This window comes from Haliotis asinina, chromosome 4 (assembly GCF_037392515.1).
Source record: "Haliotis asinina isolate JCU_RB_2024 chromosome 4, JCU_Hal_asi_v2, whole genome shotgun sequence".
NCBI classification, from domain to species: Eukaryota; Metazoa; Mollusca; class Gastropoda; order Lepetellida; family Haliotidae; genus Haliotis; species Haliotis asinina.
The window spans coordinates 12,972,630-12,988,509 of NC_090283.1; the positions used below are offsets into that span (position 1 = coordinate 12,972,630).

At 40.5% G+C, this 15,880-nt stretch overlaps 1 protein-coding gene across 2 annotated transcripts in view; it reads left to right on the forward strand.

Annotated features, from left to right (window-relative positions):
• Positions 1–915: 915 nt before the first annotated feature.
• LOC137281296 (chitin synthase chs-2-like) overlaps positions 916–15,880 on the forward strand; it is a 32,418-nt gene continuing 17,453 nt past the window's right edge. The window contains exons 1-7 of one of the 2 annotated variants that reach the window (XM_067812460.1): positions 916–1,008; positions 1,436–1,644; positions 2,553–2,979; positions 6,565–7,526; positions 7,813–7,906; positions 12,166–12,335; positions 13,851–13,927. In XM_067812460.1, the coding sequence (XP_067668561.1) occupies positions 1,535–1,644; positions 2,553–2,979; positions 6,565–7,526; positions 7,813–7,906; positions 12,166–12,335; positions 13,851–13,927 (1,840 nt within the window). In that variant the 5' untranslated portion in view covers positions 916–1,008; positions 1,436–1,534. Of the gene's footprint in view, positions 1,009–1,192; positions 1,290–1,435; positions 1,645–2,552; positions 2,980–6,564; positions 7,527–7,812; positions 7,907–12,165; positions 12,336–13,850; positions 13,928–15,880 lie in introns of those variants that run through there. The other variant, XM_067812461.1, reaches the window with a different exon arrangement.

Sequence of the window (15,880 nt, forward strand, 5' to 3'; positions counted from 1 at the left end):
AACGATGATGATGTAGAAACTCGATTTCAACTCTCAACAACTCGCATTTGAGGTCATTAGGTTAACAGTCACGTCATCAACTAAACGGGTACCCATGAACAGATATATGATGAGCACACAGTCACGTCACCATGCCTTAGGTCCGTTTTCGAAAAAAAAAAAGAATCCCAGGAAACAGGAAAAGCTAAAAAAAAAAATCTGCTTGTCGGTCATTCTTATGACCTTGATCACTTCAAGCTTGTACTTCCTGACCTCTCCACGTTGACTTGTGGCAACTTCACACCAATGTACCTAGTACAGACAATCCGACCACCTAGTTCCTTGCAGCCGCCTCCCCAGTACCCTTACCGCCGTACACCACTTCTCCCCTATACCACCCCCCCCCCTCCTCAATCACCATCCCCGAACGCCAATTTACAAATTACCTCACATCCATGTATCACACGTATATCAATCCCTTAACTGCATCGAGCCACATGCTGCGCCTATTGATAAACAGACAAATCCTTGCTATATAGCATTGAATTACATACACACATACACACATACACACACACACACACACACACACACACACACACACACATACATACATACATACATACATACATACATACATATCAATATATATGTTATACTTCAAGCCAAGCTCATTCAACGATTATCATTTGTGTATGTAAATCCACTTTCGTGTCAAAGTTCAGAAACGTCAATTTGAAACGACTTCACAGAGGACTCTCATATGAATCGTGTCGGTGAAGTAACAGTGAGCGACAGCTCGTCATGCTCAAGCAATGGAACGCGACATCCGGGTTATCAGAGCGACGAATTTGTACAGATAACACAATATGGACCTAAACAACTCCTCTGTTATCAGATGTCAGTTTACATGGTTGTCAGTTCTTGGAAAAGCTCACTCCTGAGCGGAGAGTCATATATGTGAAACAGTGTTAGTGGCTGGCTGCGACTATCCTGGGTGCAATCGGGTGGTGTCCGTGGGAGACAATAGTCAGTTCTTTGGAACAGTCTGTCGGTTTCGTGTGTTCTGGGTTCAGTTAGGCGTGTCCATTGGAAACAATCGAGATTTGTTCTTAATTGGAACAGCCTTACCGGCCGCGCCTGTCGCAGTTACAATCGGGCGCTGTCCGAGGGAGACAAGAGTGTTATTTGGAACAGCCGGACGCTTGCCTCTGTCCCTGGGTATCCATGGGTATATGCTATTTGAGGGTGGAGTCAATCTGTGGACCTACCCGGGGTGTGATCGGATAAAGTGCTTGTCGTGTCACAGGGTTTGTCGTGTCACAGACAGTTTGTATCGTCTTTGTGTTTATGCTCCAATGATTAATGTCTTTGAGTTAATAGTTGCATGTAATTAGTCATGTGTGAGTGCTTTGTTTAATGTTTGTGTTAATGTACTTGTGTTTGGATTCATTAGGTACCTGACGACCTGTGCTGGGATAACCAAGGGAAACTTCAGAGTAATACCTGATGATGTAGAGTTGGTGGTTTGAGACGCTACATCACATCCGTTACCATGGCAACGGGAACAGACAATCCCGGGTATGTAAGCGAGGAGGCTGACACCGTCAACAGGGTTTCATCGTATGATAATAACGTTCACAGCGGTCGTAGGACCTCCCCCATGTAAGTAATTTACGACTGTCATAGTTGAGATGGAGGTGGAGCTGGCACTGTCCCAAATAGCCCTTGCAGCACTCGATGTAATTCAAGTACTGGCCACAGCACAATGCATTTCCTGATTAGAACAGAGTGCATTACATCATGTTAGATTAGATAATGTTAGCTTAGCTTAGCTTTGTACGAAGGTGTGATAAGGTAAAATAAGCCAATGTAAGCTAAGCTGAGCTAAGCTAGGTTGCATAAAGTTAAGGTAAGGTAAGGTAAGGTAAGGTAAGGTAAGGTAAGGTAAGGTAAGGTAAGGTAAGGTAAGGTAAGGTAAGGTAAGGTAAGGTAAGGTAAGATATTCTTAACTAATCTAAAGCATGTTAAGGTAAGAAAAGAATCGGTATGGTTTGGTTAGGTCAGCTTAACTTCTCTTAATTTAAGCAATTTCAGATGAAGTCATACCCTTTCATGTGTAAGTAGCTTAGCTTTGCTTGCTTTAATAAGCCTCCGCTCATACACACAGCCACATTGTGATGTAGGGTTTGATGAAGATATACTTGCGTGTATACTATATTACATACATGCGTGGCTAATGGCTAATTACCAAATGCCGCACAATAAACATGTAAATGTATTCAATTAATCAAATATAAAGTCGTATGCGCAAGAATAGCTGAAGTACTTTTACAATTCGCTGTCAGATTCACCGATTTCAAAACAGTGAGCTCACGAGGACCATGCCCCTTTGGTTAAAAAATGTAGATCCGTCTAACATAAATATTTTACAAACATATATCAAGCCTTAAAACAACATCCAAAAATAATTTATGGTAAATGAATGTTCAGTCTGGAAGGGGGTTTCGCAACATTGCATCACAAGCAAAGTTTATAACAAATAATCGATGGTCATTTTCGATTATTTTCAGAGAGAAAGCCAAGCCATGGGATATATTCCAAGAAGATGCCAAGACGAGCCTGTCAACTTCCTCGGAATACGAAATATGGAAGACCATCAACGCCATCGTCAAATTGTTTACGTACATCGTTTTCATTGGTCTTATTCTCGGTTCGTCCGTGATGTCCAAACTTTGCATATTCTATATGACGTACCATCTACCCATCCATGATCATTTTATACTTGGCAAAGAACAAATCAAAGACAACAATACGGCTCATAATGGGAACAACAGGGTACGGTTCCTGTTGAAACAGAAGGACCTGATTGTAGACATGAAATGGGTGTGGTCACTTATTCTCGTCATGTGGGCCCCCTATGTATTCACGGCGATGTCGTGCACGTGGAGGATGATCACAAAACAGAACAAATCGGTGCAAGTACTACCTGTCATTGTGGTGAGTGATACTGGAAAACATACTCAGAAATCATGTTTCATAGTACCGTGAAGAACCTATGTTAGAATTGATGTTCACACCGATTGTCTGTAAAGAGGAGCCATTTATGAATATTGGTGTCACACTTAAACTGTAGCCTGGGGAGTTGGGATTTGTATTTAAAAATATGTTAGCGGTTAAATATCAACCCAGAGGCATCGCAAACAGCGTTAACTGGCACGCCCTCGTGCTTATCTGACTACCTACAGATATTCATATGGATTGATTTTATTACTAACTTTTGTCGCCAGACGGTAGTACAATGCAACCCACGACAGAGAGTCCTGAAAACGTTTTCTGAAATAGCATTTATAAATATTCTATTATGTTATTCTCTCAAGAGAAAAGAAAGAATGACGTTTAGTATATTTCTTAGATTACCATTTTGTACATTATCTCTACGAGGGGATGTCATTAAGTTTTGAGCCTTGCATCGAAAAACACAAAATATTAGTCCCCGTGAGTCAAGACATCTTTTCTGCCAGTCGCTGATGAAATCTCTGTAAAAGGCGCCATTTTGGTCCTCAAACCAAGCCTCATTAGCAGCAATAAGCTCATTATCATCCTGAAATCTACGACCACACAGGTGTTTCTTGAGATTTGGGAACAGATGGTAGAGTAGGGGCGGGGGGGATGCGGCAAGTTTTCGTACCCGCATTCCTGGACAGCAGCAGCTGCAACACGAGAGGTGTGTACTGGAGCATTGTCTTGATGTAGAAGAATACCACGTCTGATCTTGCCCCGGCGCTTCTCCTACATTGACTGTCGCACTTGCCTTAACGAGTTAGCGTAATATTCCCCATTCATTGTCTCTTCCTTTTGGTAAGTAATCTATGTAGATGACGCCTTTGCTATCCCAGATGACTGTCGCCATTACCTTCTGCACTGATCTGGAGGCTTTGAACTTTTTGGTCCTGGGAGAAGTGACATGTTTCCATTCCATGGATTCTTGTTTGCTCTCAGGATCATAGTAGTGGATCCAGGTTTCATCACAGGTTACTAGCCTAAAGTGAAAATCTTCTGGATTCTTGTTGTATCTGGTTAGCATGGAGTTGCTTATGGTGACCCTTGTTTGCTTCATTTCATCTGTCAGCATTCTTGGCACCCATCTTGCACACACCTTAGACGTGACGAGATGTTCATGAAGAATTGTCTCGATGGATCCGTGTGAAATGCCTGTGGTCTCCTCTATCTCGTGGAGTGTGATTCGACTATTTTCCAGCACAAGTCTATGCACTCTGTCAATGTTTTCCTGACTAGTGCTTGCTGTTGGGCGACCTGGACGGGGGTCATCTTCAAGACTCTCTCTACCATGTTTAAATTCATTGACCCATCGTTTGATGGTAGCAGATGAAGGGGAGGACTTCCCATAAACTGCTGAAAGCCTTTCTTCAATGTTCTTCGCCGAGTTTCCTTCAAGAACTAAAAACTTAATTACTGCTCTATACTCAATTTTATTCATTTTCCCTGCCGTGGTGTGCGTGTGTGTGTGTGTGTGTGCGTGCGTGCGTGCGTGCGTGCGTGTGTGTGTGTGTGTGTGTGTGTGTGTGTGTGTGTGTGTGTGTGTTTCTGTCAATGTGAGCTGTTCCATAACTTCTGAGAGTAGGATACCCAAACTCATATATCACATCAGCTACACCCCAAGGTTCAATGTCGTACCATAGGCTGTAACATCTGGGTATGAAAAATGCTCAAGGCTCAAAACGTATTGACATCCCCTCGTATGCGTGATCTACGTTACTAATGAATTAACAAAGTCTAGAACACGCAAATACCTTGTTAAAATCTCAAAATGATGTGAAATAGCTCAAAAAGTAATGAGGAAAATGTGTTAAAGCTAAACAGCAGGTTACTCCAGATTCCTTTACAATAAAAACATAATTAAAGTTTATATCGTTTAGTTCTTTTAAGGGCGTAACCTACCTGACCTACATATAACAATATTTAACATAAAATAATGGACGTAACCGACATAGCGAGGCAGATGCTTCAAGAGGATACAGCAAATTGCAGTAATATGTCACAGATGATACAAAAAGAACAAGACAAAAATCCCTGTGATGCAATGTACGAGATGACATGTGATCTACTTGGCAGCGAAAATACATTCTTTTCTTATAGAACTAATACCTATCGCTAATACAATACGCACTATATAAAATCCAGCTAATGACTTAATCAATGCATTTGCTAGGTTATGTTTCTAAGGCGTCTTGACCTTGGTAACGAAATTACATTAAAGTGAACATTCTTAACCTAATCGGACTCCCTCTAACAATGCTATCCTTCGATACCTTTCCATGGCATCTATAGGTTTTGTTTCATCAATACATAATATTCATTTGTATTATGAGCTACAGAGCTATCATACAATGAGGGGTAACAGAGATTACCAAAAATGTTACATTTTCCGAAGTTCTTCATTATCCCCATCTGTGCCCTTTTCAAGAAGAACACTGTATTGATTTGTGGTCAATAGTAGCTGAGATTATGCAAAAGGCAAAGTTTTATTCCATATTTGTTTCATGTAACATTATGATGATTGAAACTAAATGGTAAGGTAGATTGCAGATGGTAGTAACGTGGATTCCATGATTTTTGTTTTCAACGAGACATCTATGAGATTTATTTTTCCAAAGTTACAAGCTGTATCCCACCAACTGTCCCTGGTTCTGATGGAGAGTGTTGTACTTATAAAAAAGGGGAACATCAACCTTACTGTAATTACATTTATGTGTTCTTAGTCTGTGTTATTCGATTTGTCACACAAATCAGGTAGATTACAAAACAAAGTCTGAAGATGCCTGCATTTGTTATAAGACTGAAACGGGCCAGGGGAGTGTTCCCTATTCGTGATTTGTGCACACAGTGTTCCATGAGTTGTTACCAGTTAAAACTTATTCAAAGAAAGTCAAGACTTCGTTTTCCATAAAATATACTTTGGCTATTGGTTCCACTCTACAGAGGATTGGTGTTCAGCTACACGCACTTGCACTAAAAGGCGACTATCGTTATCGGGTGGTCAGCCTCGGTGACTGGGAAAGAATCAGTGATCATGCGGACAATGGTCACGACTGATGGGTGAAATAACAGACACAGGCAGCTATTGATTGTTTGATCGGCATTTTAGGTGTCAGTAACGAAGCAACCAACTTATTGGGTAACTCATGACGCGCTGCAAGTACGCACTTACACGTTTATTTTTAAATACTTGAACACTTCTGGTCAAATATCAGTGTCTTGTGAGATTGAGATCCGGATTACAACTGGCCTTCAGCAATTTATACTTTATGCGTATCAGCTGACACATGTCAGTGTAATCCAGTTACGTAGACCGGTGTTCATCCTGCTGACCACTGGATTGTCTGATCCAGATTTGATTATTTGCAGGCCGCGACTATTTACCTGGAATAGTGTTGGGTGAGTCGTTAATGAAATTGTAAGTGCAAGCTCCTTAAAGGACAAGAACTACACTGTACTGCTGTGGTAATCCCGTTTGTTTCCATACAAATATAACTGGTACCGATGATGTCTTTCTATCTCCAGGCAAGCCTCGTCGAGATCATTCACTCCATCGGCCTCTGCGTCTTTGTCTTCCTCGTCCTCCCAAACGTTGACCCGTTGCTCGGTTTTTTTGTGACGTTTAGCGTAGCTGTGATTCCTGCGATCTTCAGAATATTTGAAAGAAAGGAACAGAATGGCAATGCTGACACAGGAAATGACTCCACGCAATCAACAGCAATGAAGGTCGTGAAGGGAGTTTTGAACTGCGTCCTGGCAGTTGTACACATAACGACTGTTGCCCTGTGGGCACTGAGAACATACACCCAGCAAGACAACATCACAAACGCAATTCTACTTCCTGTCAGCCTCGTTCTGATATCGGTCACGTGGTGGGAGAACTACGTGAGTGGAATCAAAGGTTTGGCTACAATACGACGTAACATCCGTGAACAGAGGGTGAAGATTGATTTAATTACCTCCGTCATTAAAATAATTACTACACTTGTTGTTCCGGCTGTAATCTTTGCTCCTGGTGGCGATGACTGCGCCGCAACTTTTTTCCTTACAAAGAAGAATGCTACAGGATGCTCCATATATGGGACGATGACTCTTGAAGATGTTAGAGATGCAACATCTTCATGCTCTGCGCAACTCCCTTTTCTGGTAGCTGCAGTGTGCATTCTGTGCAGCGCGGTGTGCTACGGCATGTCCAAGGCCTGCTGCAAGGTGCGTGCACAGATCCCGTGTTTTTCAGTCCCAATGTTGTTTTCGACGCCTGTTACGTTTGGTCTCATCCTGCTTTCCTACTCCGTCAGTAATATTAATGGACAGTTCCTGGGCTGCAGCTTCGAGTGGGTGCAACCAATTCCAGAGTTCTCAGACTTCCTGCTGCAGTTTACCGTGGATTACTGGATTCCGATCGGCGTGTTTGGGTACATAACCTTATTTTGCATTGTCGATCATATTTGGCATCCGAGCGACGAGAGACTGGCCAGGACATACAGGTAGGAGAACTGGTATTATTTCGTAATATATGATAAATTCTCGACAGTCAATATCCAGTGTGTTCGGAGACCATGCTTTCCGGGCTATCTTGCTTTGAAACACTATACTTATGCATACGTGTACAGATATTTACGGATATGCCGATTCGCTGGTTTGTAAGTGACATTAAAGAGCGGAAATATTTCTCAAAATGTATTTGCCGTAAAGCACTTTGTATTTTTCACTTGTATAAGTTGTTAAATCCAGTGGCAGCCCAACTCATAAACCCAGTTACGAATATTACAGGTTATTTGCCAAGCCGCTGTACTGTGGAATACTGCTTGACCAGTCACTGATCCTGAACCGGAAGCGTGTGAAGGAAGCCCACATAGAAACGAAGGTACGTGAAGTATCGCCATCAATGACCAATCTTGATGATGAGAGTGAAGTATTGCTGTCAGTGGTCATTCTTGATGAGACCCGAGAACATCTGGGTTAGAATTTATCATCAGTCAGCCATGTGTCTCGTGAGAGGCGACTAACGAGATCGACTGTCAGACTCGCAGACTTGATTAATGCAAGTCATCGTGCCCCAGTTGCGTAAATCGGTGGTCAACTGTTGATCACTGGATTGTCTGGTCCAGACTGTTATTTACACCACCATGATATATCTGGGTTACTGCTGAGTGCGGTGTAAAACTAAACCCACTCACTTTCTCACTCTTGATAATGAGACATTCTGCGTGTTCATAATGGTTTAAGGAACTGCTCTCGATGTCAAAGGCCAGCGTTTAAATGTGAATCCCAAATACTATTACAGAACCTTCCAAACATAGGTATAAAAACAAACCGACTCATCTGAAGATTTCAATGTCTTTAACGCTATTTTTGAAAGAAACAGAGAGGAAGAGAGAATACACAGTAATGTGTACCTTGTTCATGTGAGTGCAGTGTGTGAGACCCTCATGCAGCGTGTCTTTTGGTGTTAGAAGGGTGAAGTGCGGGTACGGGGTGGCAGAGGAGACTTATATGGGAAGTCGAGTGTTTGTAATGTGTCATCAAGTGTTTGGAGGGCGGGGTATGTGTGAAGGGTTATGGATCGGGGTTGACAAAATGTATTGTTGAGTTGGTAGGTCGAGTGTTTGTGTGAGAGCAGATGCAGCATATCGTCTAGTGTTTGGATGGCAGGTGTATATGAGGAGATTTGGATCGGGGTAGACCGAATGTATTGTTGAGTTGATAGGTCAGAGTAGACACAATATGTCTTCTTTTGTAATCTTTGAGGGGTGTATGGGATATGGATCAAGGTATGCGCATATATTGTTTGTTTGGTTGGTACAATGTTTGTGTCTTCTAATGCTTGGAGGGCAGGGTGTATTCGAGGAGATCTGGATCGGGTAGATATGATGTATTGTTGGGTTGGTAGGTCGAGTGTTTGTGTGAGAGCAGATGCAACATGTCTTCTAGTTTTTGGATGGCAGGCTGTATTTGCGGAGATTTGGATCCGGGTACACAGAAAGAGTAACTCGATTGGGAGTGTTTTTGTAGACCCTTCATAATTTCTAAAGTTATGAAGGTGGAGTGTCATGTGAAGGATTGGGAACATGGAGTTATATGGGAGGGTTGTATAACTCTAAATCGATGGGGGTGCGGTGTACATTTTGGGTTTGATTCAGTATGAGAGACGCACCTATACCTATGAGGATATGCCCAGTCCGCACGTTATCCCTGGGCTGTTGGTCTGTGTGTGGGTGTAGCTGCTTCATGGGTTAACGTCCATAGATTACCCGGATGTTTTGAAGCACAATATTTCCTTGTCCTGTCCACAGTGGTGTGTTATGTTTCTTAGAGTTTTCCCTGTAAATCTTATTGAATTGCTCAGCGTGTTTCTGTCACGAGAGGCTTTTACACTCTTCAAAAGATTACAGCTGTCTTTGTCCTTTTGAAAAACGTTTCAGTTCCACAAGATACGTTTAACGGTTAACTGCCTTTGCCATGGGTAAGCTTTGTGAACGAGTGACCTAGTTTCACATAGCAGACTAGCAATACTCTCGTCCTTTCGCCCAATGGTTCAGATGTTAACTCCTGTATGAATAGGGTCGGTAGCCTAGTGGTTTAAGTCCTTGCTTGTCACGCTCAAGACCCGCATTCGATTCCACAGATGGGTACAATGTGTGGAGCCCATTTCTGGTGTCCCCTGCAGTGGATTGCTGGAATATTACTAAAAACGGCGTAAAAGCGCACTCACTCTTTCCTTTATTGAGTTGCTGCATGGTTTGAATTCATTGAAGTGATCGTAGTTTCACCAAATATTCAGCTATATACCATTCTGTATTCTATATACCATAGTGTTCTTGAAGTGATCGTAGTTTCACCAAATATCCAGCTATATACCATTCTGTATTCTATATACCATAGTGTTCTCGTCCAGTCTGACTAAAATAATTTTTTACTAAGAAGTGAGTGAGTGAGTTTTACGCCACGTTTGGCAATATTACAGCAAATTCACGGCGGGGACAATAGGGCTTCATGTGTTGTACTAATGTGGGGTATCGAACCCTGCCCTTCTGTGTAAAGAGAGAACGCTTAAACCACTAGACTACCCCGTGGCCCTGACTCAGGATTCACAAGGATCTATGATTCATCTAGTTCCAACATTACAAATAGATTGAATCATTTTATTTAACTCGAAATTCAACACAACTCCGTGGCTAAAGCCAAATACCTACATTTCTACCCGTACACCCAAGGTTTGCTTTATTGTCGTGAATGTAATAAACTGCAAGGTCGGGTTGACCATAAACAATGCCAAGTACGTGTACAGCCATTGGGAGCTCCTTGAAGTCCTTGAGAGTCATACATTTATCTTACTGACTTCAGCTAATAAAGCGTAACAGAATATTTATGTGACCCAGCTCGGTGTGAGTTGTTTGTTTAGTATAGGCTACATTACTCGGCAGTCCGATAGTAGACAACAATAGGCCTCTATAACAAATTCAAATCTTCTTAAAGTGTCGGTTTTATAAATATAACCTTTATTTATCTGAAAGTTTGTTGTCTTAACCCTGATGAAAAGTTATCTGTGTCATGGGACAATCTGGAGGGGCATACCATCAATCTACTTTTCGCGTGTCACCTAACTGAAATGTATTTCACAACGTAGGGGCCTTGTTTTGGGCGACATAAAATATCAACCAGTCAATCATCAAAACATGATTTAAAAAATAGAAAACAGAAAAACGACCTATCGGTCCTATTACTTATGGGATGCGAAAAAAACCCCATCAACATTGGTTATTTTTTTATTTTGCCTTGCCAGTAATATTCGAAAGCTTCTTAAGTTGAATGAACGATGGATTGATTTTATGAGCAAAGGTCTACACTTGACAGTATAGTCGTGACTTGATATTCAATGAATATGAATGGTTTTTATGAGGATATGGGTCGTTCTTTTGGGATATTACGGTACCATCTAAGGGGATGGGAGCAGAGAGAGGAATCGAGTTCCCGGAAATGTAAAGAATACAGCCCTTTCTGTCTACGTTCTGAATATTCAATCACGATTTGACAGAGATTTTTATTCAACATTTTAAAGGGTGGCAATAAGACATTAAAACGTATCTGTAGCTATTTATATACGTCTGTTTAACCAGTGTAAGAATAACACTATTACGTATGTTCCTCGTAAAGTCACAGAACATTTTTCCTGCTGTTACTGTCACTTTACTACGCACTGCTCATGCGCAGATAAATTACAGTCGTTAGTAATAAGCTCCATTAGCGGACAATACCAGTGGAGCAAATGTGTGTTAGGTCAGTAATGAAAAAAGACATGTTATTATCTGCCCTTGCCATTTCATAGTTATCTCTCTTTCCGGGTACTCGATTCCTGGAAATGGGACGGATTCGAGTAACCGATTACCCGTTCCAGCCCTACCAGATACTGTACCCATGTGGGGATTCGAATCTTCGGGGTGACAAGCCATCGTTTTAACCACTAGACTACCGTAAATGTTCCGGGTAGGAATCGCTGACATAGTTTCAAGCACTGTAATTGAAAAAAGAAATTGAATTTAGGTATTCGGAGTGACAAGCAAACACTTTAACAATTGTGCCACCCCAATTAGCTCACATTAGGAGTGTTATCTATCTTCTCTCAACTGTAAATAATTACCTGAAATAGTTACCCTTTTGGCATTATGTTCAAAAATAGAACAGACTGAAGAAGGTATTTTTGATTACTTGGCCATGTCGTATACTAAATCTACTCTCTGAAATGAGCATGTTTCACAGAAATAACAGTTCATAAGTTACAATCATGAAATATATGAAACGTAGTTCAAAGACTGTGGCATTCTTTAGATGCCATATATTCATGGAATTATTTGTTTCAGGATACGTATTACAGAATGACACACACGCATCATAAGAAAATGGGAACTCATTACTTCGAACTCATTACTTTATGGGCTTCACATAATTGCGACACAATCTGAGGTGTAAGATCATATATATCTACACATGTATCCCCTTCATGAGATAAATCTTCTTTCATCAGTTTGTGTCACGGAGCGTTTGCGTTAATAATAGTGCTAATAGTTTTGTCAAAGGGAGAATACCTTTAGCTCGTACTTTGATGATACATGCCATTTGTTTCAGGAGAAAAATGTATCACGAGTGAACGTTCCTCACCTCGGCGACAGTGATGTCTTTGACTTGAGGGACACCACCACTATGAGGAAGGACGACACCCCTATGATCTATGTGTGTGCTACCATGTGGCATGAATCGGAGAATGAAATGATACAGATGCTGAGATCAGTGTATAGGTGAGAATATCAGCTGTCTCATGTTTACACCGCCTTCGAAAAAACCGTCTGCCCGGAGGCCCGGTGCCGGTTGTTATTGTATCGGGCCGGCCGGGTTAATATTTGCAGTCCCTCGTTGCCTTCAGTAAATTCTCTGTCTTTTCTTAACTGGAATGTTTTCTCATAATTGTTTTCTTTCTTTCTTTTTTTATTAACCTTCGGGAATCATCCACGGTTTGTCAAGTTACGATAACTTTATTTTTCACTTCCTGATACTTCAGCGTTCTGATCGTAGGAATGTGAACAGTGTAGTCTGTTTTGTTATTATTTGTTTGAATGTAAAGAAATGGGCCTGCAGATTTTCATTCAGGGACTGTACGTTTTGAAGTCTGCAGGCCCCGATGGCCGACTGGCAAATTAAAGCATTGCAAACGCAGCGTATACACGTGACACATGCAGTGCCCGGAGCTCTATACCGTTCGATCAGCTGTTTTTGAGTTCACTTTCACCACTTTATTTATATATTTTATACATTACATCTTTTGCACACTCAACATAAACATAACTAATCATTTTTAGAGCAGTTTTAACCCTGTCAGATTATGTTTCACTGGTTTTAAAAATCCAGCCGAGAGGCAGGCGCCATTTTGTTTACATTTTACATAGTGGGTAGCGATCTTCATAACAAAATGAAATGATATTTTGTAATTTAATATGACAGTAGGATAAACACGTTGTATGCTTCTTTCTCGGTTAATTCGGTCTGATGTATGGCTCTTTGTAGCAGTGTTATCCCTTCCAAAGAGACGCACACCTACAGCCGAGTAATAACACTGCTAGAACGAGGCGTACATCAGACCGCATTAGCATCTAGAGAAGCATATGATCTCCTTTGTTTGAACACATTAGTGGGACAATGTTTTATTCAGTGCAATCTGACCAGCAATGGACCTCATGTGTGAAACATCTGGACTGGACATCAAGCTTTCATAATAGTTACCTGTATTCAAGTCAAAACTCAAGACGCATATATTTTTAGGCTATTATTCGTATACTTTTTACACGCTGTCATTCGAAGACACTAACTCATAGACTTCACATCCTGCCGTTATTCACAGGCCTTCTTCCATGCTCTTATTCAAAGGCTGTATTTCATACTATTATTTCATGTCGTTTACTTTTTCTCACATTTTATTCGCCTTGAGTAAGCACATTGTGGATGGATACAGTGCTCTGTTAATAATCTTCAGCATTATTAGTAAATTCTGTATACGGCCAAGACTTAGATTTTTATGTGTATCGAATTATCGAATCGCGACATACAAACGTTTCTAAATGCAATAATGAATAAAGTAAGCTGACATGCTCTGATGATCTAGGTGGACCTGCCAAACAAGTTCACCTTCAAACATAATACTGAACGTTTGTATAAACGTTCATGATCAGTTGTCATCCTGTGAAAAAATAACCCCAAACTTCTGTGTCTAAAATATATTGTGATCTATGTTTCAATATTTTGAACATATTTCTCCCCAGACTGGATGAGGATCAGAGTGCCAGGCGAAAAGCCATCAAAACGTTTGAGACCGATATTGATTACTACGAGTTTGAAGGTAAGGAATATTCGAACTAATTGACCTCTCAATACGGCGTATACGGCGCCTCAAAATGCAAATCAGCATGGAAGCTTTGATCCCGCTGGTCTGTTGATACTTTTTCGGATATAGATTTCTACGTCAGACATTTGATCGCTGACATGTTGATGCTTAAAGATACAGATTAACTACGAGTCTTCGAACTAGTTGTCATGTAAATAGTATCACACCACATTCAAAACTAAACATGAATTATTTGATCGCTGGGCTGTTCTGAGTGTTCATACTAACGGATATTGATCTCAAGGAGACTGAAGAAAGAATCTAAAAAACTAGTTGTTCTGCCAGTAATATCGCGCACCTTCCCTATATTAATTAAAAGGGCACTGAGGCGGAGCAATTTCCGTGGACCCGTTTAAACTTTTGTTATTGTTTTTCTCCCCTGAGTACCCGGATGATATCCCAGAATTCGTGACTGGTTTGTGACCTCAGTCCGTAGGCGCAATTGAGAGTTTAATTATGGACAGATCAACTAAGGTGAAGTCATTTTTACTTCATTACAAATGCATTATGAAAACAAATGAAGCACTTTGAAGGTTAATCATCTGCCATTGGTAGAAATGGTAAAAAACTATTAGGACGGGAAAATAACGAAGCCAATGTACGTCTCTATATTTTGTATCATAACCCTAATTAGTTTATTGTCATATTTGTATGATGTTTAAAGTTAATAAAAGAATACACGGTCTGTTTGTACTTATAGTAAATTTCTAACATGACTGTAACATTTAAACATTGTATAGGCTGCCAATGTGGATCCTATTTCACACACATACGCAATCTAGTGTGTATTTTCTGTCATATAGATTCTGCTGAATGCTACAACTAATATATTAAAACAAAATGCAAATAATGAATGTAAAACAGACTAATTTTATAGCAACAATGTCAGGCTACTACCTTGTTCAGGAATGTATCCATCAATATCCACATAAAAGAACGATATTCCATTCATCTGCAGCTGGCAAATAATCCTGCTCTGTGTCGTGTTTCTTACAACAGTCTAATTTGCGAAAAAGTAACACATCGTTTCAGGTCTTTCACATTGGTCAAAACCTGATAAACTTCTCATTGGTCACCCAAGATAGCACACCTGGCAACTAACTGTATGATGTCCGCCATTCTAGGTAATTTAGTTAACCAATAATGAGCAATCAATCAATCAACGCAATGGTGCACGTGGTTAATTCTTTGAAGGGAGGATGCTGTTTTTACACTCGCACTTTACGACAGGGTGTAGTCAGTATAGATTAGTACATCAACACACAGTGCATTTTGACAAATCCGCTGTAGAAGATAAAAGCAATTAATCAATCAGTGTGTTATCGGTTAATCCTTTGATCGATGTTTGTTTTAGTAACTCAGCTGATAAACCCTCTTGCATCACTTACATGCACATATTACATAACGTAAAAAACATTTGCCACTACAGGCCTTAATTTATAATGTTGAGTATTTACTCCAGACAGGAGAAATGAGAAAAAGGGAACCTTTATTGAGTAACCTGAGTGGCGTTACCACTAATTATACCTTGTTTGAGAGGCATTTTAGAAGTTGAGGTGTATTTGTCCTAATTATACCTGTCATAAAATCATTAACTGACCATCAAGAGAATGATGACAAATTACACGTGTATGTTTACACCATCAAACGCGAGTTACAGCAAGAAAGATGTAATCTCAGTGTCGCATGCAGCCTGAAAATACTTATGGGCCGAAACTGTTTTGAGGATACCAACGGAACTTCGTTACATAAGAAATACACACAGGCATTTGCTGTGTACTTGGGTAAATAGGTGTAATCATTTTTTGATAAGACAATTTTCAGATTTCTCTACCAATGGCAAAATCTTTGTTTTTAGTTTACGAATACAAATAAATCAACTCTGTGTTTTTATTATCATAGATAATA